The following is a 27,491-nucleotide window of genomic DNA, read 5'->3' on the forward strand; positions in this document are numbered from 1 at the left end:
GATTTCCAGGCATACCTGATCCTGTCCAGATTTCAGACCACCACAAACGAACTCCTCGGTTGTAAAACAGACTGGTCACATGTGTTGCCAACGATGTACACAAAAATACTAATAACGCAGGTTCCTGGTCACCTCTTTTTTTTAGGTAATGTACTTGTTTTTATTTTACTGTATGTCCTTTGTGTGTAGTAACTGCTCAACTTTTCTTTTTTTTTTTAAATAACATGCAAAATTAAGTACTGCAAAAAGTACACAAACTAAGCATGGTGCAGAACAGTTTAATAGAATATGATTACTTTGTGCCCTTTTCAGTGTTTAAAAAAAAAAAAAGTAATTTAATTCTGTATATTTTTTTTCTCTCTAATCCCTTCCCTGCATAGGCTATTTAGATCTAATCTTATTACTTTAATGCTATGCACCGCAGCTGCTGATGAAATTGATTTAATCCCCCTTTTTTTCAATGCATTCAGATGTTTAATGAACAGGGTAGTATTTAAATATTCACTGACTACCATTCTGAATGTAAATCCTCTTGTCGTTCTGTGTAATTTCAGATATAGTTTGATATAGGAAATGCATTTTCACATTTGTAATTTGTAAGCATCTAGAAGTCCAAAGAGCTTGTTATTATCCTCTGGGGAAATGCTGATTGTACAAAGATGTTGTGCATGAATGTGGCAACTTGGGCAGGTGTAAGGGCTATAGGTCTCAAAGATCTGTGGCTGAAAGAAACCATAATAACGGAGATCAATGAATAAAATAATTTTGAACAATATGAAATTTGTGTACTAAAATCATCAGATATGTCAGATGAGTTATATGAAAACGTAATTCTACTTTAGAGAATGTCGTAAGACAGTGGTTCTAAAACTGTATGCCTAGACACCCTGGGGTGCCTTGGGACACTTGCAGGGGTGCCTTGGATTGGTGCTCCAGGACCAATTCAAATTATTTATGGTTAATGTAATAGGCAAAATCACTGCCGGTGGCTTCCGATCATAAAATATGTGGACAAACAGAAGCAAATCCTGTCCCTCATCACACAGTTGAACCTAAGGATGACATATAAACACAATTTACTTAATTTAATATTTCTTTCTAAATATCTGAATAAGCAATATTTGGCCTAGTAGTGCCGTGAAACAAATTCTGATACTCCAGGGAGCTGTGATTCAAAAAAGTTTGGGAACGACTGCCATGAGACATTCTAAATACCTTTAAGTTCAAGTTTACACTATACGTTTTCACGGCTATAAATCTCTTTGGCTTTTTTGAGTTTGCGTCATAAGTACCTTATATTGCAAAAATGAAAATCAATAAAAACAAGGACATAAAAAAGCACATACTGATTTTTAGGCTGGTTGTGTAACCGGGACTTCCCATATGATTATTATTAGAATTTATATTGGTGCTCAGCAGAGGTCTGCGGCACTGTACAGCACAGAGATACAAACCAGGAGACATAGGGGGTCATTCTGACCCTGACGCTGTACGGCGCATAGCGCAGATTCACACACTGCGGTCGCATCCACGATGGATGCAACCGCAATGTGATTGACAGCGGTGGACGTTTTCGGGGCGGCGACGCGACAGTGGCTGGGCAGGGTGATGCGAACAGGGAGTAGGGGTGCAGGACCGTTTTCGGGGGCGTCTGCGTGACGACACATGCAGACACTCCAATAAAAATAAAAAATGGCCACTGACCGCCAGACAGCACAGCCAGTCTGCGCTGCCAGGGGTCAACCTTAGGTCAGATGCATTTGCAATTAGGTTACGAAAGCATCGGGAGGCGGACTTACACATGCTGGGCGGCTCCGTAGCAAAAACCTCCATGGCAACAACATTACATGGGGTAACCATCATATATACACATAATTCCAGCAAATAATAGGATTTTAATACCTACCGGTAAATCCTTTTCTCTTAGTCCGTAGAGGATGCTGGGGTCACTTCAAGAACCATGGGGTATAGACTGGATCCGCAGGAGACATGGGCACTTAAAGACTTTCAAATGGTGTGACCTGGCTCCTCCCTCTATGCCCCTCCTCCAGACTCCAGTTTAAGGAACTGTGCCCACGGACATTTCGAGGAAAGGATTTATTGTTAAACCACGGTGAGCATCTTACCAGCTCACACCTCAAGCATGCCGCAGAACGTGGCCTTCAACAGAACCCAAGTCAACGGCATGAAGAATGTGCAGCAATATGCTGACAAAAATCGTAACACAACCAATAACTGCCGATACAGTACGCACTGGGACGGGCGCCCAGCATCCTCTACAGACTAAGAGAAAAGGATTTACCGGTAGGTATTAAAATCCTATTTTCTCATACGTCCTAGAGGATGCTGGGGTCACTTCAAGAACCATGGGGTTTATACCAAAGCTCTAGAACTGACTGGAGAGTGCGGATGACTCCAGCACCGATTGACCAACTTAAGTTCTTCATCGGCCAAGGTGTCAAACTTGTAGAACTTTGCAAAATGTGTTTGACCCCGATCATGTAGCTGCACGGCAAGTTGCTATGCCGAGACCCCCCTCCGGACAGCCGTCCAGAAAGAGCCCATCTATTTAGTAGAAAGGGCTTTCACCGATATCGGCAACGGCAAACCAGCCATGGAATGAGCGTGCTGAATGCTGTTTCGGATCCAGCATGCAATGATCTGCTTGGAAGCAGGACACCCAACCTTGTTGGGAGCATACAGGACCAACAGAGCCTCTGTTTTCCAAATCTGAGCCGTTCTGGCGACATAAATCTTCAACGCTCTGACCACATCCAGAGATTTTGACTGAGCGAAGGCGTCAGTAGCCACAGGCACCACAATAGGTTGGTCGATGTGGACAGAGGAAACCACCTTCGGTAGAAATTGCTGACAAGTCCTCAATTCAGCAGTATCTTCCAGGAAGATCAACTAAGGGCTCTTGAGAGACAAGACCGCTAACTCAGACATCTGCCGTGCAGATGCCAAGGCCAATAGGCTGACCACTTTCCAAGTGAGGAATTTCAACTCCACCTTCTGTAAAGGTCCAAACCAATGTGATTAAAGGAACTGCAACCCCACATGACGATCCCAAGGTGCCACCGAAGGCACAAATGAAAGTTGGACGTGCAACGCGTCTTTCACGCAACTGAACTTCCGGAAGGGAAGCTAATAGTTTCAGAAAGAAAATTTCCAATGCAGAAAACTGGACCATAATGGAGTCCAACTGCAGTCTGCATTTCCCCCAGCCTGTAGGAAACGGAGAAAACGCCTTACTGAAACACCTCCGTTGAAACTGTATTGGATTTACACTAAGACATATATTTTCTCCAAAAACGGTGGTAATGTCTAGACGTTACTCCTTTCCTGGCCTAAACAAAAGTGGGGATGACTTCCTTGGGAATACCCTTTCGGGTAGGATTCGGCACTGAACAGTCATGCTGTCAAATGTAGCCGCGACAAGTCTAGGTACATGCCCGGTACCTACCGTAGTAGGTCCTTGCGAAGATGAAAAGGTCCAGGATCTTTTAATAAGCAACTCCTGAATATCTGAGTACCAAGCTCTCCTTGGTCAGTCTGGGGCAGTGAAAATTCCCCCGAACCCTTGTTCTTCCTATTATCCCGAGAACTTTTGGGATCAGTGGAAGTGGAAGGAATACACTGACCGGAATAGTCACTGGGTTACCAGAGCATCTACTGCTACTGCCTGAGGGTCTCTTGACCTGGAACAATTTTTCGGAAGTTTCTCGTTGAGACGTCCACTGGAGGAACTCCCCAAAGACTTGTCACCTCTGCGAAGACTTCTTGGTAGAGGTCCCATTTTCCCGGACGGAGATCGTGTCTGCTGAGGAACCATGCTTCCCAGTTGTCCACCGAAATGAAAATTGCCGACAGAGCCTTTACAGATTTTTCTGCCCAGAGGAGGTCTTCGTCACCTCAGCCACCTCAGCTCTGCTTTTTTATGTTACCTTATCAACTGGATCTGCACGGGGTGATCTTGAAGAAGATGTACCGCCTGCTGAAGGCCGTCGTAAATGGCTCTCAATTCCAGCATATTCATGTGAAGGCTGGCTTCCCGACTTTAGCATTTTTCTTGGAAGCTTTTCCCTTGAGTGATAGCTCCCCAGCCTCGGAGACTTGCATCCGTGGATACCAGGACCCAGTCCTGACCCTGAACCTACGTCCCTCTAGTAAGTGCGAGGTGTGGAGCCACCACAGGAGCGAAACCCTGGCTTTTGACAACATGGATTATCCCGTGTATGTGTAGGTGGGAACCGGACCCCTCGTCCCACAGGACCCACGAGAACACCTTGGCAAGGAACCTGCCAACTGAACATTCCAAGGAATGGCCTTTGGCAGCAATGATGGTCTGTAACATGGTGCAGGAGTCTAGAACGGTCACCAGATGACCGAGGCCGGCAGACTGATAAGTTTTGGATTTTGTCTATTACATTGCATTGATGTTTGAAATTGTCTTGGCAACAAGATAGCACTTCTATGTGCTTATAACAAGATTGACATTTGTGTTTCAACTTTCATCTATGCCATCAGCATGGAATTTTTAAAGTGTTCTTTTTGGATATTAATAAAATTAAGAGATATTTGCTATTTATATGAGTGCCCTTTTCCTGCAAAGTATACATACTGGACCATGGAAGGAACAGATTAAAGGGGGCATTTACATGAAATTGGAGTGTGCATCTGTTTATAGACTCAAATATATATATATATATATGTATATATATATATGTATATATATATATATATATATATACACATATACACATACATACATACATACATACATACATACACACACATACAAACCCCTTTGTTCGGAACAGCAGGGTCCACAGTGACGTTAATACGTCCTTATTAAGTACTAATCATGTACTAAATGCTCCTTTTTTGGGGGGGGGGGGGATCTCATGAGGAAGCATTATGGTCGACACAGGAATTAGCATCCGTGTCGGTATAAGGGAGTAGTAACTGGACAAAATAACCTGTTTTCGACCCCGAGGGGTCTGAGGGAAACATAGGTATGACCAAGACATCCATAAATATTCCTGTGTCTCTTACACCGCATTATTCAACCTTTCTATATATATACGTATATGCATAGCCCTTTTTGATATGCATCACATTAATATGCAATTTTTTGCCCAGTCATATATTGGAGGTGCCGACAGGGTCACCCCCCCCCTCGTCTGTGTCCCCAATATAGTTTTCACTTGTCCATCCACTTACATGTTGACTCACATGTAACAGGAGTCGGCCGTGCCGACAGGGTCACTCCCACGGCCGTTTGTGGGAAGCACTCCGCCTCAGACATGCCGACACATGTGTACCCAACATGTCAGAGAGACCCAGACAGAGTTTGTCAGCTCATAACACAGCACTTAATTAACAGTTCTGAACATTATAGAATGCCCCCAAATCTGCAGCGCTTTATATTACACATATATTTCACCATTTGACTGTGCACACCCCCCCCCCCCCCTGTTTTGCACCCTGATACATTCAGCAGTGTGAGGAAGGACCAGAGTACAGCAAAGGAAAATGGCGCTGGCTGTGTGAGCTGTGAGGGCTAAGCCCCGCCCCCGCAATGGCACGCTTCAGTCCCGCTATTTTAGTTAACATTTTTATACTGGCTGTGGTTAGGACAGTGCCCCAGCATCTATGTCCCCTGTTGCCAGTCTTATAATTGAGGTGTATATGCTGCCCAGGGTGCCTCAAAAGCAGTCACTGAAGTCTTCTTTTCTTCTTCTACTCACCGGTCTACTGGCTCTGCAAGGGGGGTGACGGCGGGCTCTGGGAGTGAACCCCTAGGTTTACCTAGTGTTCCAAACCCTCAGGAGCTAATGGTGTCCTGTAGCCAAGAAGCAGAGCCTTTAAACTCCCTAGAAGTAAGTCTGACTTCTCTCCCCTAAGTCCCACGATGCAGGGAGACTGTTGCCAGTAGCCCCCCTGAAAATAAAAAACCTAAAAGAATTTTCCGAGAAACTCAGTAGAGCTCCTCAGTTGTGCATCCAGTCTGCCTGGGCACAGATCTAAAACTGGAGTCTGGAGGAGGGGCATAGAGGGAGGAGCCAGGTCACACCATTTGAAAGTCTTAAAGTGTGCCCATGTCTCCTGCGGATCCTGTCTATACCCCATGGTTCTTGAAGTGACCCCAGCATCCTCTAGGACGTATGAGAAACATAAATTAGTCACATACACGTAATAATTACGTAAATGTTAGGAGGAGGAATGAGAAAAGCACTGGCAGAGATTACATACTACTGGGGAGATGTAGGACACATAACAGGTGAGGGTTAGGGACCTTGTGGTGGGTCAGTAGGCTTAAGTGTACATGTGAGTTTTTAAGGAATGAAGGAAGGGGAGGAGTCTGATAAGAACAGGGAGAATGTCCAACACAGAAGGGCCGCAAAGGAGGCGACTTTGATGGGAGTGAGAGGTGGTAAATCAATGGGAAGGAGAGATGGCATTCACCAGCTGACTGAAGCGAGAGGGAGTACGGATTGAGATAAGGGGAGATAGTAGGTGAGGATGAGGAGTCTAAACAGAATTCTGAAAGTGACGAGGTATTGGCAGAGAGGGAGGTAGAAGCAGAGCGGGGTGAAAAATAGCTCAGTCTAACAGCAGAGTTAAGGAGAGATTGTAAAGAGGCAGGTGAGGGAGACATGATAATGTGGTCTGACAAGTAATATCAGCCTGTTTATATGTATGCGATATATAATAAAACATTCAGCTTCTTCATGTCAGCAAACATCTGCTTCTAGAACTAGCTGGATACAAAGTATTACATAAATAAATATATAAATAAAGGATAATAATAATATTACAATGCCAGACACTGCAGAATGTGAATGTAAAGATGACTTACGGGTGCCCAGGATCAGGTGTCCGTACAGACTGTGAGATACCCACTGCCAACAGTGCCTGCAATAGGGAACACAGAAATCAGTCACCTATGCAGACCTCTACAGAACTGGCAGCAGTTATACACAATTATGGTCACATAATATACAATTTATGGCCTAATTGAACATAGTGGAAAAGATATTCTAAATGAAGTTCTCCTAAACTCTCAATACATGACGACAAAAGGGCTGATTCTCAGTTGGAAGTATCTGCGGCCATGGGAGCCCGCTTACTAGCTTATATGAGAATTCCGCTGTATAAAATCCGTGCTTCTCCTGCTTTTCCCTCCTCTGCCATCATTAGTATTTGGACTTGCACCCACCCCACAATGGTAGACGGGCATATTACCTCTGTATACCGTGGTGGATGAAAGGCGGGCTACACTCCCATGAAACGCCCAAGACACTCCTATTAGATGTAACGCAAGGTGGTCGCCCAGAAACGCCTATGCCACAGATAGCGTGGTCCATCGAAGGACAAATAAATCCAGTGAACCGCATCTGTGCGCTCAAGTCTGATTTGGCGGATTCACAATCATCAACTTTTCTTTAGCGCATGTGCAGTATTCAGAGATCCGCGAGATTTGTCTACATTGCCAATTCCGTCCGACTCAGAATGAGCCAATTTTTATAAAAAAATCTTATCTTATTATTACTTTTAAAAACTACGAAACAATCTTAACATTGATTTTAATTCAGTATAATATTAGGAGCGCTCAATTTTCTGTTCAGTGTCTGTATTCAGTAAAATGATGAAACTAGTGCCACCTTGTGGCAGTGGTAGGATAGTCACATTTATGGAAATTTCAAGTCATTTATGAGCCATGAAACACAGTGAAACAAGCAAATGAGGCTACAGCTTCCCTGCCTGAGAGAGTAGTAATGGCGGACTCGATCATTACATTTAAGAAGGGGCTAGATAAATTCCTAATGGATAAGGATATACAGGGTTACGGTGGGTAAATCATGCACTATAAAATAATTAAAGAAAACATTCGCCACAGTTAAAATTAAAAATATTACAGTGTAGGAGAGCACTAAGAGGTTGAACTGGATGGACAAAATAGGATTTTAATACCTACCGGTAAATCCTTTTCTCCTAGTCCGTAGAGGATGCTGGGGTCCACTTCAGTACCATGGGGTATAGACGGTTCCGCAGGAGCCATGGGCACTTTAAGACTTTTCAAGGGTGTGAACTGGCTCCTCCCTCTATGCCCCTCCTCCAGACCTCAGTTATAGGAACTGTGCCCAGGGAGACTAACATTTCGAGGAAAGGATTTACTTTTATACTAATGGTGAGATTTATACCAGCTCACACCTCAACTATGCCGCACAACATGGCATTCAACATGACACACGCCAACAGGCATGAACCATTTACAGCAACATGCTGAAAACAAATGAAACACAACTTGTGTAACTATAAAAAACAAACTGCAGGTAAAGTACGCACTGGGTCGGTTGCCCAGCATCCTCTACAGACTAGGAGAAAAGGATTTACCGGTAGGTATTAAAATCCTATTTTCTCATACATCCTAGAGGATGCTGGGGTCCACTTCAGTACCATGGGGTTATACCAAAGCTCCAGTACAGGCGGGAGAGTGCGGATGACTCTGCAGCACCGATTGACCAAATTGAGGTCCTCGTCGGCCAAAGTGTCAAACTTATAAAATTTAGCAAATATGTCTGACCCTGACCAAGTAGCTGCTCGACAAATTTGTAAAGTAGAGATGCCCCAGGCAGCCGCCCAGGATGAGCCTACTTTCCTAGTAGAATGGGCCTTCACCGACTTCAGTATCGGCAATCCTGCTGTGGAATGAGCGTGCTGAATCGTACCTCTGATCCAGCGCGCAATAGTCTGCTTACAAGCAGGACACCCAATCTTGTTGGGAGCATACAGGACAAACAGAGCCTCTGTTTTCCGTATCCGAGCTGTTCTTGCGACATAAATCTTCAAAGCTCTAACCACATCTAGAGACTTTGACTCAGTGAAAGTGTCAGTAGCCACTGGCACCACAATAGGTTGGTTTATGTGGAAAGATGAAACCACCTTTGGAACTCTGCCCTATCTTCATGGAAGATCAGGTAAGGGCTCTTGTGAGACAGAACCCCCAACTCAGACTTCCGCCTTGCAGATGCCAAGGCCAAAAGCATCACCACTATCCAAGTGAGAAACTTCAATTCTATCTTCTGCAGAGGTTCAAACTAATCTGATTGAAGGAACTGCAACACCACATTAAGGTCCCATGGTGCCACTGGAGGCACAAATGGAGGCTGGATGTGCAAAACCCCTTTCACGAATGTCTGAACTTCTGGGAAGGAGGCCAATTGTTTTTGAAAGAAAACTGATAAGGCCGAAATCTGGACCTTGATTGACCCCAATCTAAGGCCCGCATCCACACCGGCCTGCAGAAAATGGAGAAAACGTCCCAACTCAAACTCTTCCGTAGGAGCCTTCTTGGATTCACACCAAGACACATATTTTCTCCAAATACGGTGGTAATGTTTAGACGTTACTCCTTTCCTGGCCTGAATAAGAGTGGGGATGACTTCCCTGGGAATACCCTTTCGGGCTAGGATCCGGCGCTCAACAGCCATGCCGTCAAACATAGCCGCGGTAAGTCTAGGTACATGCCCGATACCTACCGTAGTAGCTCCTTTGCGAAAAGGTCCAGGATCTTTTAATAAGCAACTCCTGAATATCTGAGTACCAAGCTCTCCTTGGTCAGTCTGGGGCAGTGAAAATTCCCCCGAACCCTTGTTCTTCCTATTATCCCGAGAACTTTTGGGATCAGTGGAAGTGGAATGAATACACTGACCGGAATAGTCACTGGGTTACCAGAGCATCTACTGCTACTGCCTGAGGGTCTCTTGACCTGGAACAATTTTTCGAAAGTTTCTCGTTGAGACGTCCACTGGAGGAACTTCCCAAAGACTTGTCACCATCTGCGAAGACTTCCTGGTGGAGGTCCCATTTTCCCGGACGGAGATAGTGTCTGCTGAGGAACCATGCTTCCCAGTTGTCCACCGAAATGAAAATTGCCGACAGAGCCTTTACAGATTTTTCTGCCCAGAGGAGGTCTTCGTCACCTCAGCCATCTCCGCTCTGCTTTTTTCTGTTACCTTATCCAACTGGATCTGCACGGGGTGATCTTGAAGAAGATGTACCGCCTGCTGAAGGCCGTCGTAAATGGCTCTCAATTCCAGCATATTCATGTGAAGGCTGGCTTCCCGACTTTAGCATTTTTCTTGGAAGCTTTTCCCTTGAGTGACAGCTCCCCAGCCTCGGAGACTTGCATCCATGGATACCAGGACCCAGTCCTGACCCTGAACCTACGTCCCTCTAGTAAGTGCGAGGTGTGGAGCCACCACAGGAGCGAAACCCTGGCTTTTGACAACATGGATTATCCCGTGTATGTGTAGGTGGGAACCGGACCCCTTGTCCCACAGGACCCACGAGAACACCTTGGCAAGGAACCTGCCAACTGAACATTCCAAGGAATGGCTTTTGGCAGCAATGATGGTCTGTAACATGGTGCAGGAGTCTAGAACGGTCACCTGATGACCGAGGCCGGCAGACTGATAAGTTTTGGATTTGGTCTATTACATTGCATTGATGTTTGAAATTGTCTTGGCAACAAGATAGCACTTCTATGTGCTTATAACAAGATTGACATTTGTGTTTCAACTTTCATCTATGCCATCAGCATGGAATTTTTAAAGTGTTCTTTTTGGAGATTAATAAAATGAATGCAGCAGGTCCTCGCGAGGAGGAAGAGCCCAAGGATCTTCTATGAGCAACTCCTGAAGATCTGGATACCAAGCCCTCCTTGGCCAGTCTGGGGCAATGAAGATTGCTCGAACTCTTACTCTTATTATTATTTTGAGAGCCTTCGGAATCAGTGGAAGTGGAGGGAAAACATATACCGACTGAAACACCCACTGGGTCACCAGTGCATCCACTGCTATTGCTTGAGAGTCTCTCGACCTGGAACAATGGTGGTCATTCCGAGTTATTCGCTCATTGCCGATTTTCGCTATGCTGCGATTTGCTGCTACATGCGCATGGTACGCAGAGCGCATGCGCTAAGTTATTTAACACAAAACTTAGAGGAGTTTTGTTGGTGTTCGTACAACGCTTTTCTGTCGCACTGCTGAGCGGTAAATGATTGACAGGAAATGGGCGTTTCTGGGTGGTAACTGAGAGTTTTCCGGGAGTGTGCTAAAAAACGCAGGCGTGTCAGGGAAAAACGCGGGAGTGTCTGGAGAAACGGGGGAGTGGCTGGCCGAACGCAGGGCGTGTTTGTGACGTCAAACCAGGAACTGAACGGACTGAGCCGATCGCAATCTGTGAGTAGGTCTGGAGCTACTCAGAAACTGCAAATAATTATTTAGTAGCAGTTCTGCTAATCTTTCGTTCGCTATTCTGCTAAGCTAAGATACACTCCCAGAGGGCGGCGGCCTAGCGTGTGCAATGCTGCTAAAAGCAGCTAGCGAGCGAACAACTCGGAATGAGGGCCAATATCTCTGAAGCTTCTTGTTTAGACGAGATGCCATCATGTCTACTTGAGGAACTCCCCAAAGACTTGTCACCTCTGCGAAGACTTCTTGGTGGAGGTCCCACTCTCCTGGATGGAGATCGTGTCTGCTGAGGAAGTCTGCTTCCCAGTTGTCCACTCCCGGAATGAAAATTGCTGACAGAGCTCTTACATGTCTTTCTGCCAAGAGGAGAATCCTTCTCACCTCTGCTATTGCCGCTCTGATTTTCATTACGCCTTGCCTGTTTATGATTGTGACTGCTGTTACATTGTACGACTGGATCTGCACGGGTTGATCTTGAACATGCACCGCTTGTAGAAGGCCGTTGTAAATGGCTCTCAATTCCAGAACGTTTATGTGAAGGCAGGCTTCCTGACTTGACCATTTTCCTTGGAAGCTTTTCCCCTGTGTGACAGCTCCCCAGCCTCGGAGACTTGCATCCGTTGTTACCAGGACCCAGTCCTGAATGCCGAACCTGCGTCCCTCTAGAGAACTGTGTAGCCACCACAGGAGCGAAATCCTGGCTTTGGATGACAGGATTATCTTCCAGTGCATGTGTAGGTGGGATCCGGACTACCTGTCCAAAAGGTCCCACTGGAATAACTCTGGCATGAAATCGGCCAAACTGTATGGCCTCGTAGGCCACTACCATTTTCCCCAACAACCGAATGCATTGATGGATCGACATGCTTGTTGGTTTCAATATTTGTTTGACCATTTTCTGGATTTCCAGAGCGTTTTCCACTGGAAGAAATACTCTCTGTACTTCTGTGTCCAGAATCATCCCTAAAAAGGACAATCTTGTCGTTGGTTCCAACTGCAACTTTGGAAAATTCATGATCCAACCTTGTTGTTGGAACATTGACAGGGAGAGTGCGATGTTCTGCACCAACTGTTCCCTGGATCTTGCTTTTATCAGGAGATCGTCCAGATAAGGAATTATATTGACTCTTTTTTGACGAAGGAGGACCATCATCTCCGCCATCACCTTGGTGAATACCCTCGGTGCCGTGGAGAGACCGAATGGCAACGTCTGGAACAGGTAATGGCAATCCTGTACTGCGAATCTCAGATAAGCTTGGTGAGGAGGATAAATGGGAACATACAAGTAAGCATCCTTTAGGTCTACTGACACCATGAAGTCCCCCTCCTCCAGACTGGAAATCACTGCCCTCAGGGATTCCATCTTGAACTTGAATCTTCTCAGGTAGAGATTCAGATTTTTCAGGTTTAAAATCGGTCTGAAAACCTTCTCCTTGTTGTGACAAGGGTACCAGGACAATGACCTGATCCTGACAATTTTTGAATTGCCGTTGTTACTGCCTCTCTTTCTGGAAGAGAAGGTCGATTTTGAGAAATCAGCATGGGGGGACGTCTTGAAACTACAGTTTGTACTCATGGGACACTATTTGTAAGACCCATGGGTCCAGGCCAGATTGAATCCAGATCTGACTGAAAAGCTTCAGACGTGCTCCCGCCCGAGCGGACTCCCGCAAGGGAGCCCCAGCGTCATGCCGCAGATTTGGCAGGAGCAGGGTTTTGACTTCTGCTCCTGGGATCCTGGAGACACTTCGGATTTCTTTCCTCTTCCCCTCCCTCTACCTGCAAAGAAGGGGGAACCTTTGGCGTTTTTGTATTTGTTGGGCCAAAAGAACTGCATGTGAGAGTGATGTGTCTTTTTCGCCGGTGCAGGAGCATAAGGCAAGAATGTTGACTCACCTGTGGTAGCCGCCGAGACTAACGCATCCAGCCCATCACCAAATAAGGCCTCACCTTTATACGGGAGAGCCTCCATGTTTCTTTTGGAATCTGCATCAGCATTCCACTGGCGAATCCACAACGCCCTCCGAGCCGATACTGCCATTATAGCGGCGTTTGAACCCAAGAGTCCAATATCCTTCATAGCTTCCAGCATGTATGCGGCAGCGTCTTTGATATTACCTAATGTTAGGAGTATCTCGTCTCTATCAATCGTGTCAATTTCCGATGACAAGTTATCTGACCATTTTTCAATAGCACGATTCACCCACGCGCAAGCAATGCCTGAGCAGCGTACCATTGGCCACATAAATAGATTTTAACGTTGTCTCCATTTTGCGGTCTGCCGGCTCCTTTAGTGAAGCCGTCCAATGTGCAGGGAGAATCACCTTTTTTGTTAACTTTGACAGTGCACTGTCTAATACCGGGGTGACTTCCACCTTTTCCTGTCCTCTAAAGGTAAAGGATAAGCAATCTAAATCCTTTTGGGAATATAAAATTTCTTTTCATGATTCACCCACATTCCCTCAAAAAGAGTATTTAGCTCGTGGGAAGGAGGGAAAGTTACCTTACATTTCTTTTCCTTATAGAAATAAGCCTTCTCCTGAGGTACAGTAGGGGCTTACGTAACTTCTAAGACCTCCTTTATAGGAACAATCATATATTGTATGTTTTTTGCCAATTTATGATCTATCTCCCTGGAGTCACTATCGTCGACACAAGAATCGGAGTCCGTGTCGGTATCAGTATGTACAATGTTTGCAAACGGTCTCTTATGTGACCCAGAGGGGTCGCCTGCGGATGAGACAGCAGATCCCGGAAAAATCACATCTTCAACTGATTTTCTCCAGCTTTCTGCATGAGACTCAGACTAATCTAATCTCCTACCGATATGATTCACACTATCACGTATTTCTTTCACCCATTCAGGCTCGTGGTGTGTTGGCAGCGCCACCACATTACAACTCTGTGTCCCTAAAATGGCTCCCTCAGGGGAAGAACTCCCTGCCTCAGACATGTCACACACGTGCACACACACACCACAGACACTCCGGGACTTATAGGGGACAGACCAACAGTAAAATCTGTCAGAAGGACACAGATAAGAGCAGCCAGTTCACAAACCCAGCGCCAGTAATACAATGCCTGAGAAACATAAAATGCCCGCTGACATACAGCGCTTTTTATAACGTAAATACACAATGTAAAGCACAAATTTCACTGTGCCCCTCCCTTTTTTGCACCCTGATACTTGTATTTAGTAGTGGAGGAGGACCAGCGTGGTCTCTGCAGCCTGAGGAGAGAAAATGGCGCTGAGCAGTGTGCTGGCTGACTGAGGAGGAAGCTCCGCCCCAGCAATGGCACGTTTCTCCTTAGAGATTCTGACAATATTATTTATACTGGCGGGGGTAGGGCTGTGCCACTTTTCTACCAGTTTTGTAAGGTATTATGCTGCCTAGGGCACCGCCGCCCCCCCCCCCCCCCCCCTGCAGTGCCTGTGTTGTGTGGGCAGTATGGCGCGCTGCGCTCCCGCCAGCCGCGTGGTACCTATAGCCGTCACCTTGATTGAAGATCTCTCTTCTAGCACTCACCTATCTTCTGACTTCTGGCTCTGCAAGGGGGGTGACGGCGTGCTGTGGGAGTGAGCATCTAGGCACAGCTAGCGTTCAGTACACTTAAGGAGCTAATGGTGTCCTGTCAGCCAGAAACAGAGCCATGAAACTCTTTAGAAAGTTGGTTCCTACTTCTGCCCCCTCAGTCCCACGAAGCAGGGAGACTGTTGCTAGCAGTCATCCCTGAAAATAAAAAACCTAACATAAGTCTTTTCAGAGAAACTCAGTAGAGCTCCCCTGGAGTGCATCCAGTCTGCCTGGGCACATTTCTAAAACTGAGGTCTGGAGGAGGGGCATAGAGGGAGGAGCCAGTTCACACCCTTGAAAAGTCTTAAAGTGCCCATGGCTCCTGCGGAACAGTCTATACCCCATGGTACTGAAGTGGACCCCAGCATTCTCTAGGACGTATGAGAAATTTTCTTTTTTCAACCTCAGAAACTATGTAACCATGTTACTAGAGCAGAGATATTCAGCATATAAACAGAAAAAATAAGATTTTACTTACCGGTAAATCTATTTCTCGTAGTCTGTAGTGGATGCTTGGGACTACGTAAGGACCATGGGGATAGACGGGCTCCGCAGGAGACATGGGCACTTTAAGAAAGAATTTAGGTTCTGGTGTGCTCTGGCTCCTCCTTCTATGCCCCTCCTCCAGACCTCAGTTAGAGAAACTGTGCCCAGAAGAGCTGACAGTACAAGGAAAGGATTTTGGTAATCCAGGGCAAGATTCATACCAGCCACACCGTATAACATGAGTTTATAACAACCAGTCAACAGTATGACAACAACAGAGCATCAGGTCCAACCCTGATGCAACCATAACATAACCCTTATTGACGCAATAACTATATACAGGTTGAGTATCCCTTATCCAAAATGCTTGGGACCAGACGTATTTTGGATATCGGATTTTTCCGTATTTTGGAATAATTGCATACTATAATGACATATCATGGCGATGGGACCTAAATCTAAGCACAGAATGCATTTATGTTTCATATACACATTATACACACAGCCTGATGGTAATTTTAGCCAATATGTTTTATAACTTTGTGCATTAAACAAAGTGTGTGTACATTCACACAATTTATTTATGTTTCATATACACCTTATACACACAGCCTGAAGGTCATTTAATACAATATTTTTAACAACTTTGTGTATTAAACAAAGTTTGTGTACATTGAGCCATCAAAAAACAAAGATTTCACTATCTCAGTCTCTCAAAAAATTCTGTATTTCGGAATATTCCGTATTTCGGAATATTTGGATATGGGATACTCAACCTGTACAAGCATTGCAGAAGAAGTCCGCACTTGGGACGGGCGCCCAGCATCCACTACGGATTACGAGAAATAGATTTACCGGTAAGTAAAATCTTATTTTCTCTAACGTCCTAGTGGATGCTGGGGACTCCGTAAGGACCATGGGGATTATACCAAAGCTCCCAAACGGGCGGGAGAGTGCGGATGACTCTGCAGCACCGATTGAGCAAACACAAGGTCCTCCTCAGCCAGTGTATAAAACTTGTAGAACTTTGCAAAAGTGTTGGAACCTGACCAAGTAGCCGCTCGGCAAAGCTGTAATGCCGAGACCCCTCGGGCAGCCGCCCAAGAAGAGCCCACCTTCCTAGTGGAATGGGCCTTAACTGATTTTGGCAGCGGCAATCCAGCCGCAGAATGAGCCTGCTGAATCGTGTTACAGATAAAGCGAGCAATAGTTTGCTTTGAAGCTGGAGCACCAAGCTTGTTGGAAGCATACAGGAGAAACAAAGACTCTGTTTTCCTGACCCTAGCCGTTCTGGCTACATAAACCTTCAAAGCCCTGACCACATCAAGCAACTCGGAATCCACCAAGCCAGTAGTAGCCACAGGCACCACAATAGGTTGGTTTATATGAAAGGATGAAACCACTTTCGGCAGAAATTATGGACGGGTCCGCAATTCTGCTCTATCCGCATGGAAAACCAGATAGGGGCTTTTATGTGACAAAGCCGCCAACTCTGACACACGCCTAGCCAAAGCCAAGGCTAATAGCATGACCACCTTCCACGTGAGATATTTCAACTCCACCGTTTTGAGTGGTTCAAACCAGTGGGATTTCAGAAAACTCAACACCACGTTAAGATCCCAAGGTGCCACTGGAGGCACAAAAGGGGGCTGAATATGCAGCACTCCCTTTACAAACGTCTGAACTTCAGGTAGAGGAGTCAACTCCTTTTGAAAGAAAATGGATAGGGCCGAAATCTGGACCTTAATGGAACCCAATTTTAGGCCCAAATTCACTCCTGACTGTAGGAAGTGAAGGAACGGCCCAGCTGGAACTCCTCCGTAGGGGCATTCCTGGCCTCACACCAAGCAACATATTTTCGCCATATACGGTGATAATGTTGAGCTGTCACGTCCTTCCTAGCCTTTATCAGCGTAGGAATGACCTCATCTGGAATGCCTCTCTCTGCTAGGATCCGGCGTTCAACCGCCATGCCGTCCAACGCAGCCGCGGCAAGTCTTGGAACAGACAGGGCCCTTGTTGCAACAAGTCCTGTCTTAGAGGAAGAGGCCACGGGTCCTCTGTGAGCATTTCTTGCAGATCTGGATACCAAGTCCTTCGTGGCCAATCTGGAACAATGAATATTGTTCTCACTCCTCTTTTTCTTATTATCCTCAGCACCTTGGGTATGAGAGGAAGAGGAGGGAATACATAGACCGACTGGAACACCCACGGTGTCACCAGGGCGTCTACAGCTACCGCCTGAGGGTCTCTTGACCTGGCGCAATACCTCTGTAGCTTTTTGTTGAAGCGGGATGCCATCATGTCCACCTGTGGCAGTCCCCACCGACTTGTAATCTGTGCGAAGACTTCCTGATAAAGTCCCCACTCTCCCGGGTGGAAGTCGTGTCTGCTGAGGAAGTCTGCTTCCCAGTTGTCCACTCCCGGGATGAACACTGCTGACCGTGCGCTTACGTGATTCTCCGCCCAGCGAAGAATTCTGGTGGCTTCCGCCATCGCCACTCTGCTCCTTGTGCCGCCTTGTCGGTTTACATGAGCCACTGCGGTGATGTTGTCTGACTGAATCAGAACCGGTTGGTCGCGAAGCAAGTTCTCCGCTTGACGCAGGGCGTTGTATACGGCCCTTAGTTCCAGGATGTTGATGTGAAGGCAAGTCTCTTGACTTGACCACAGACCTTGGAAATCTCTTCCCTGTGTGACTGCTCCCCACCCTCGGAGGCTTGCATCCGTGGTCACCAGGACCCAGTCCTGAATGCCGAATCTGCGGCCCTCTAGAAGGTGAGCGCTCTGCAGCCACCACAGAAGAGACACCCTGGCCCTGGGGGATAGGGTGATTAACCGATGCATCTGAAGATGTGATCCGGACCACTTGTCCAGTAAGTCCCATTGAAAGGTCCTCGCATGGAACCTGCCGAAGGGAATGGCCTCTATGATGCCACCATCTTTCCCAGGACTCGAGTGCAGTGATGCACTGACACCTGTTTTGGTTTTAATAGGTTCCTGACCAGTGTCATGAGTTCCTGAGCTCTCTCTATCGGGAGATAAACCCTTTTCTGGTCTGTGTCTAGAATCATGCCCAGGAAAGGCAGACTAGTCGTAGGAACCAACTGCGACTTTGGAATATTTAGAATCCAGCCGTGTTGCCGTAACACTTCCAGAGAAAGTGCTACGCTGATCAGCAACTGCTCTCTTGATCTCGCCTTTATGAGGAGATCGTCCAAGTATGGGATAATTGTGACCCCTTGCTTCCTCAGGAGTACCATCATTTCCGCCATTACCTTGGTAAATATTCTCGGTGCTGTGGAGAGACCAAACGGCAACGTCTGAAATTGGTAATGACAATCCTGTACCACAAATCTGAGGTACGCCTGATGAGGTGGATAAATGGGGACATGAAGGTATGCATCCTCTATGTCCAGAGACACCATAAAATCCCCCCCTTCCAGGCTTGCGATGACCGCTCTCAGCGATTCCATCTTGAACTTGAACCTTTTCAGGTATATGTTCAGGGATTTTAAATTCAATATGGGTCTGACCGAACCGTCCGGTTTCGGGACTACAAACATGGTCGAATAATAACCCCTTCCCTGTTGAAGGTGGGGAACCTCGACCACCACCTGTTGAAGATACAATTTGTGAATTGCAGTTAACACTATTTCCCTCTCGTGGGGGGAAGCTGGTCGGGCCGATTTGAGGTATCGGTGAGGCGGCATCTCTTCGACTTCCAGCTTGTATCCCTGAGACACAATTTTTATTGCCCAGGGATCCACCTGGGAGTGAACCCACTTGTGGCTGAAATTTCGAAGACGTGCCCCCACCAGGCCTAGTTCCGCCTGTGGAGCCCCAGCGTCCTGCGGTGGATTTTGTAGAGGCCGGGGAGGACTTCTGTTCCTGGGAACTAGCTGTGTTGTGCAGCGTCTTTCCTCTGCCCCTGCCTCTGGCAAGAAAGGACGCACCACGGACTTTCTTGCTTTGTGATCGAAAGGACTGCATTTGATAATGTCGTGCTTTCTTAGGCTGTGCGGGAATATAAGGCAAAAGATTAGAATTACCAGCTATAGCTGTGGAGACCAGGTCCGAGAGCCCTTCTCCACACAATTCCTCAGCCTTGTAAGGTAAACCTTGCATATGCCTCTTTTAGTCGGCATCACCTGTGCATGTTCCACAGGACACGTCTAGCAGAAATCGACATAGCGTTGACTCTAGAACCCAGTAGACTAATGTCTCTTTGGGCATGTTTATATATATATATATATATATATATATATATATATATATATATATATATATATATATATATATATATATATATATATATATATATATAAAATCTCCAAAGGGTGATATTCGGCGCGTAGAAAACCTTCCTCCAGACAGTTGGCTGGGTTAATAGCGTATAGGTTTAATTCAGAGCACTTTCCCTTTAATTCCCAGGGTGGCTGCCTATTTTTCCAAATGGCCCGCTGTTCAGTCAGGTCTTCTTAAAATCTACAAAAACAAAGTGAAAAAAAGGCGCCTCCTAGTGCAATACTGATAGTATGATTAACCTCCACCAATAACACCCTATAAGTGGGAGGTGTACCGTAATCAGTGGTCTTAAACCACCTTAAAGCAGCGTGTATAGATCCAATACTTTTCCCCGATTCTGATAATTAATTTTCTGGGTACAGTGGTCACTCAGATGTCCCGAGGCTCAATTCTCATAATCGCCCAGATGCAAAAAAATGAGAAGCAAAACGACCATAGTGTAGTAAAGTTTAAAAAACACACATATTTATTTGGTATAACACATAAAGTAAGTAGTTGCCCGTACCATATAAAAGAATAAAAACAGCTTATCTGATATCAAATATGTCAGTCCATCGGTCTGTCACTCAACGCGTTTCGTCCGTTGCTTACTGCAGGACTTCCTCAGGAGTTTGTACAGAAAGGCCCCCCTAGGACCTCTATTTATACCCCTCTTAATGGGGAAAATTGCTTCAAAATGCTCACAAAATTACCGGAAGTGACATCACTTCCTGTCCAGATTAAAAAAAAACTTTTTTTTTTTTTAATCTTCATGATTTTATATTATAATATGGTATTATATATGTATATATTCCGATATGATTTGTTTATATATATTTATTACACATGTACTTTTTTTTACATATATGGATTTTTTTTATATATATGAATTTTATATATATGAATTTTTTTATATATTGATATGTGTATAAAGTATTTTCATGATTTCATGATTTTTATTATCAATTGAATTTTGCATCATCATCTATTGATAGTTCTCTCCCATAATCCTTCTCATTCTCATCCTTATTTTTAATATATTCTTAATATATTTTTAATATATTCTTATTATCAATATTCCTTCCTATTTACAAAAGAATTTGACATTAATCACTATTACTACTTCTATGAAATTAACTGGTTTAACAAATATCGGATGATCTCCTTTAAAATGGCGCCGTGGTGCATGGACAAAAGATCATTGCATCCCTCACAGCGGGCGCACACAAGAGCGGCGAGGACGGGCGGCACTGTGTCCGGCCTAGTCCTGCGCATGCTCTGTAGATGCGCCTGACGCTGGAGCAACTGAGGGCGGAAGCGTTGCCCGGCCTGCTCGTGACTTCCGGCGGTCACGGGCAGCGGGAGCGGGGACGCCTCTCAATAGATGCAATTTTCTAAAAGTCAGCAGCTTGATGCACTGTTGTGGGGCATTTTAATATATAAATATTATCATCACAGCATTATAATGACTGGAAAAAAAAGGAGAAAAGAAAAAAAAAAGTTTTTTTTTTGTTTTGTTTTTTTTAATCGGGACCAGAGGTGATGTCACTTCCGGTAATTTCGTGAGCATTTTGAAGCAATCTTCCCCATTAAGAGGGGTATAAATAGAGGTCCTAGGGGGCCTTTCTGTACACACTCCTGAGGAAGTCCTGCAGTAAGCAACGGACGAAACGCGTTGAGTGACAGACCGATGGACTGACATATTTGATATCAGATAAGCTGTTTTTATTCTTTTATATGGTACGGGCAACTACTTACTTTATGTGTTATACCAAATAAATATGTGTGTTTTTTAAACTTTACTACACTATGGTCGTTTTGCTTCTCATTTTTTTTGCATCTGGGCGATTATGAGAATTGAGCCTCGGGACATCTGAGTGACCACTGTACCCAGAAAATTAATTATCAGAATCGGGGAAAAGTATTGGATCTATACACGCTGCTTTAAGGTGGTTTAAGACCACTGATTACGGTACACCTCCCACTTATAGGGTGTTATTGGTGGAGGTTGATCATACGATCAATATTGCACTAGGAGGCGCCTTTTTTCACTTTGTTTTATATATACATATATATATATATATATATATATATATATATATATATATATATATATATATACATACACACACACACACACACACACACACACACACAAATTCTGCTCCGGCACTCGGCTCTGTCCCTGTTATGGGACTGATTTGCTCAGGTGCCTTCCTCCCGGGGTACAAACCCTTTGTATAGAATCAGCAGGAAATAACGAGGCGGCACTCGGAGTCTTGTAAAACAGCAAACCATGTAATAGTGCAGATCAACGTTTCGGGGTTTCCCCCTTCGTCAGGATTAGTGCAATGTAACAAACAGTGTGTTTAAATACAACTTACCCCCTCTTCAGAACATCCCCTCTGGCCGGTGCCGCTGGCCGCGCGGTCCCGGTCTTCAGACTGACGTCACCAGCGTCTCACAGGAAGTGACATGCCGGCGCCGGGAGGCGCGTCCATAGCAACCCAGCCTGACAACCAAACATAAATATCGTTGTGAAACAGTGCCGTGAAAAACATCAAATAAGACACGGCTTTGTGACAAAACCACTTATACGAGCTTATACGGGTTTAGCTTTTAATATGGGTATTTTATCCTGAATAGAGTTATAATATGTTTTGCACAGATTAAGTTATGTCTATATGGTGGAAACATTTTCAATACTGTTGATGCAACAGCTAATATATGACAGCTCGTATAAGTGGTTTTGTCACAAAGCCGTGTCTTATTTGATGTTTTTCACGGCACTGTTTCACAACGATATTTATGTATTTATGTTTGGTTGTCAGGCTGGGTTGCTATGGACGCGCCTCCCGGCGCCGGCATGTCACTTCCTGTGAGACGCTGGTGACGTCAGTCTGAAGACCGGGACGGTGCGGCCAGCGGCACCGGCCAGAGGGGATGGTCTGAAGAGGGGGTAAGTTGTATTTAAACACACTGTTTGTTACATTGCACTAATCCTGACGAAGGGGGAAACCCCGAAACGTTGATCTGCACTATCACATGGTTTGCTGTTTTACAAGACTCCGAGTGCCGCCTCGTTATTTCCTGCTGATTATATATATATATATATATATATATATATATATATATAAGACAGCATCTTTTATATATATATATATATATATATATATATATAGATATAGATATATAGATAGATACAGACAAAAGTCCGGCACTCACGCTTGCAATGGAAACAACGGGTCCGGTGCCTAACCTCTCAGAAAGAGCATGTAGAAGAGCGTATGGTGGCACTCAGAAAAACGACAGCAAAGGCAACGCTGATGCGGTCAACGTTTCAGGGATGGTTCCCTTTTATCAAGACACAACCAGCAACCTGTGATACAAAACATTTAAATACAAACCCGGTACCTGGCAGGCCTCAGATCGCGCGGCTACGTCCGTCCCTCCCTGCCGCCAAACGACGACGTCATCAGTGCAGGACTGCACCGAAAAACCACGTCAGGCGGGTAGGGGACGCGGCTGCACACACGTCGGGGCATTGCTAGGCAACCAGACACAACAGGAAGTGCAGACGTACTGAAATAACACTTTAACAATACAGAAACATGAAAATAACGAACAGTTAAAAACACATAAAGATATGTATATCTATATACCCGGCACCACTATCCTATACAGCAGAAGAGCTAATTAAAGAAGCATGCAATGTAAACTACATGCTGATATATAAGTCGCTAACACTCACAATATAAATTGTACTGCAGCACAACCATCCTGAAAACAGAATGATGTGCACCTTAATAATGGAATGATAATGCGATAGCATACGCTAATTTGTGAACGAACAATCTAGTGAAAACAAAATATAGATAATAATACTATGTAATACCTTATATACTAATAAGCATTGCATACTAGCCATATTCTAGTGAATAATGGTGCCTACATAAAATGCATAAAAGGCACACTTTAACGGCCAAAAATAAAGCAGACTGTAGATGATAAATTACAGAAAACAATTAAAGCTAAGAGCTTCATTGAGGCCCTGCGGGTGAACCGTTTGGAGGGTATGGATCCACCACGCTTCTTTTCTCAATAGCACCTGGCCTCTATCACCACCTTTATTACTGGATGGAACATGGTCGATCATTTTATAGCGGATGGACGACAAGCTATGATTACATTTTTTGAAGTGTCGTGCCACTGGAAGATCGCTGCCTCTACCTTCTAAAGCTGCTCGTATACTAGACCTGTGTAGGGCAATCCTCTCCTTGAACTGTCTAATGCTTTTGCCGACATATAACAGCCCACAAGGGCATTTAATGTAATAAACAATAAATTTACTGCTACATGTCAGGGTATACTTAATAGTTCAAGGAGAGGATTGCCCTACACAGGTCTAGTCCTGTGTCTAATCCTAACCCTCTGTTCTACGCTCTCTATGTACCCCATCTGTGTCACCCCTGTCTGTTTACCCCTCCCCTTTAGAATGTAAGCTCTCACGAGCAGGGCCCTCTTCCCTCATGTGCTTATCCTTTCTTACTTTAATAATCTTCAACTGCACCAAATCCAGCAGTCTTCTGCCACCTGATACTTATTCCAGTGTCATCTGCTGATGTAACTATGTTTATTTACCCTGTACTTGTCCTATACTGTCACCAACTGTAAGTTGCTGTTTTCCGGTTTGATTATTTGTTTATGTACTCTGTAATTGGGCGCTGCGGAACCCTTGTGGCGCCATATAAATAAAGGATAATAATAATAATAATCATAATCATCATCATCCACATATCTGGCAGTACTTCATTAACGAACATCGCATTTGTGACGATCTTAGGACAGATAATCCCAAAACTTTTTTTATTAATTGAAAAGTCTGATTGTGAGTGAAATCGTTCAGGTATTTACCTATCATTAGGTGGCAAAAATTGGGCAACCTAATGAAGTGGGCAGCACCAATGTTGTTCATTCATCAAGTGATTCATTGCTATGTCTATTTACTTTGCAATTGATGATTTTCAACTTTAGGGTTAACAAACTGCATGCTTTTGAGACCCAAAGCTGCGCATTTTCCTTACCTGGTTACAAGTATCAGCTAAGGAGTGAATTGCTTCAGAAAACATGCTGGCAGAACCCGTGTACACCCAGGCCAAAAGCTTAAAGAAAAAGTTTAATCCGTTTCTGGATTCATGAGGAGGGGGGGGAAAAAAGTAAAAACACGTCAATATCAAAGCACTTACATTTCATGTTAGAGTAAAATCAGTAATTTTATTGTTTGTACGAAGTATGCGAATTTCATTATAGATGACAGTAGCACCTAGAGCAAACGGAGATGTCAATTAAAATTATTAAAGAGTTCCTTGTTCTAAGAAGCTTAATCTACAAAACAAATAAATATGACCAGGATCAAAGATGCTGTTTACTAGGGATTCAAAGCCAGGATAGTGCACACACAGACATCAAATAAATAGTATTGTCCCAAAAAACAAGATGGACTAAATAGCAAAATATATACATATATATATATATACCAACAGCTGATGACAAAAAGAAAAGACCTAAGGAAAGAAAAATAAGAATAGCAAATATAATTGAAAAGGATTGTGAAATAAAATGATTATAAATATACTGCTGAGTAACAATTTAATTACATCCACAAAATATAAACCCTCATAGGATTTAAAGATAATTGCAGGCAGGATATGAAAAAGATTGAAAATAAGTATTTTAAGCATAGAATAAATTCTGTATTTATTTCTCAAGTGCAACTCACATGCAGATAGCAACCATTACAACTTTACCAGGACCCTTCGTAAACATGGACGCTGTGCTCAGCCGAGGCTGCAATCAAACAGAAATATTCCACATGTAATAGCTGTAAATAGGAAAATGTGGAGCAAATTAATGAATGCAATAGAGGTATTGAGCGAAAATCAGACCCATGTTTGTTTGTGATTACTCATTGCTATAGCATTTTAAAATAGACCTTCCATCTGCAAACAGTAGACAGCCATTTTGTGAAAGAAAGAAATGTTCAGTCTATAAATTCACTAGGAACCATTAAAACTGAGGCAAAATTGCTGCAACCCATGACACAAACATAGGGGCAGATTCAATACCTGTGGTGTTTACAGAGTTGGTAAAGACCGAGGTTTTACGCCTGGAGCTATTTAATTGTTAGACAATTTCGATAATTTCTCAGATAACTCGCCCCAATCCATAGACTCCACATGAAGTGCCGAAATTTAAGGGTTTACCTGCGCATTAAGTCCGAGAGGGTGCATTTAACTCCTGCTAAGTGCACCCTCTAGCGAGCCTTAATTGAATAGCTCAGGGCTGACAATTAGCCAATGGGTGACCCTTGCAGTTTATTGAATCTGCCCCATAGTGGAGGTTGCCATTTTGATTCAGAGATTTAACTGGTGTCATTGAATATTGCTTTAATAGACTTCTAAATAAAATAATGCAGCAGCAATTTAACTTCATGGCAGACCTCAATTCAGCACACTGTTATACGTCTGTTTATGGTGCGGTCTACATTTTTTAAGTAAAAAAATTAAATACAAGCATATTACTTAAAATAATTATTTACTTACCGATAATTCTATTTCTCATAGTCCGTAGGGGATGCTGGGGACTCCGTAAGGACCATGGGGAACAGCGGCTCCGCAGGAGACTGAGCACATCTAAAGAAAGCTTTAGGACTAACTGGTGTGCACTGGCTCCTCCCCCTATGACCCTCCTCCAAGCCTCAGTTAGGATACTGTGCCCGGACGAGCGTACACAATAAGGAAGGATTTTGAATCCCGGGTAAGACTCATACCAGCCACACCAATCACACCGTATAACTTGTGATCTGAACCTAGTTAACAGTATGATAACAGAGGAGCCTCTGAAAAGATGGCTCCCAACAATAATAACCCGATTTTTGTAACAATAACTATGTACAAGTATTGCAGACAATCCGCACGTGGGATGGGCGCCCAGCATCCACTACGGACTATGAGAAATAGAATTATCGGTAAGTAAATTCTTATTTTCTCTAACGTCCTAAGTGGATGCTGGGGACTCCGTAAGGACCATGGGGATTATACCAAAGCTCCCAAACGGGCGGGAGAGTGCGGATGACTCTGCAGCACCGAATGAGAGAACTCCAGGTCCTCCTCAGCCAGGGTATCAAATTTGTAGAATTTAGCAAACGTGTTTGCCCCTGACCAAGTAGCTGCTCGGCAAAGTTGTAAAGCCGAGACCCCTCGGGCAGCCGCCCAAGATGAGCCCACTTTCCTTGCGGAACGGGCTTTTACAGATTTTAGCTGTGGCAGGCCTGCCACAGAATGTGCAAGCTGAATTGTACTACAAATCCAACGAGCAATAGTCTGCTTAGAAGCAGGAGCACCCAGCTTGTTGGGTGCATACAGGATAAACAGCGAGTCAGATTTCCTGACTCCAGCCGTCCTGGAAACATATTTTCAGGGCCCTGACAACATCCAGCAACCTGGATTCCTCCAAGTCCCTAGTAGCCGCAGGCACCACAATAGGTTGGTTCAGGTGAAAACGCTGGAACCACCTTAGGGAGAAACTGAGGACGAGTCCTCAATTCCGCCCTGTCGGAATGGAAAATCAGATAAGGGCTTTTACAGGATAAAGCCGCCAATTCTGACACGCGCCTGGCCCAGGCCAGGGCCAACAGCATGACCACTTTCCATGTGAGATATTTTAACTCCACAGATTTAAGTGGTTCAAACCAATGTGACTTTTGGAACCCAAACTACATTGAGATCCCAAATTGCCACTGGAGGCACAAAAGGAGGCTGTATATGCAGTACCTCTTTTACAAACGTCTAAACTTCAAGGACTGAAGCTAGTTCTTTTT

General features: G+C 44.6%; 1 protein-coding gene across 1 annotated transcript in view; it reads right to left on the reverse strand.

The window, feature by feature from the left end:
* SLC30A9 (solute carrier family 30 member 9) overlaps positions 1-27,491 on the reverse strand; it is a 218,272-nt gene that overhangs the window by 37,093 nt on the left and 153,688 nt on the right. Inside the window, exons 8-10 of the mRNA XM_063921008.1 lie at positions 25,392-25,459; positions 24,697-24,799; positions 6,866-6,921 (exon numbers count right to left, since the gene is read on the reverse strand). Coding sequence (XP_063777078.1) covers positions 6,866-6,921; positions 24,697-24,799; positions 25,392-25,459 — 227 coding nt within the window. The remainder of the gene's footprint in view (positions 1-6,865; positions 6,922-24,696; positions 24,800-25,391; positions 25,460-27,491) is intronic.

Source organism: Pseudophryne corroboree, chromosome 1 (assembly GCF_028390025.1).
Source record: "Pseudophryne corroboree isolate aPseCor3 chromosome 1, aPseCor3.hap2, whole genome shotgun sequence".
NCBI classification, from domain to species: Eukaryota; Metazoa; Chordata; class Amphibia; order Anura; family Myobatrachidae; genus Pseudophryne; species Pseudophryne corroboree.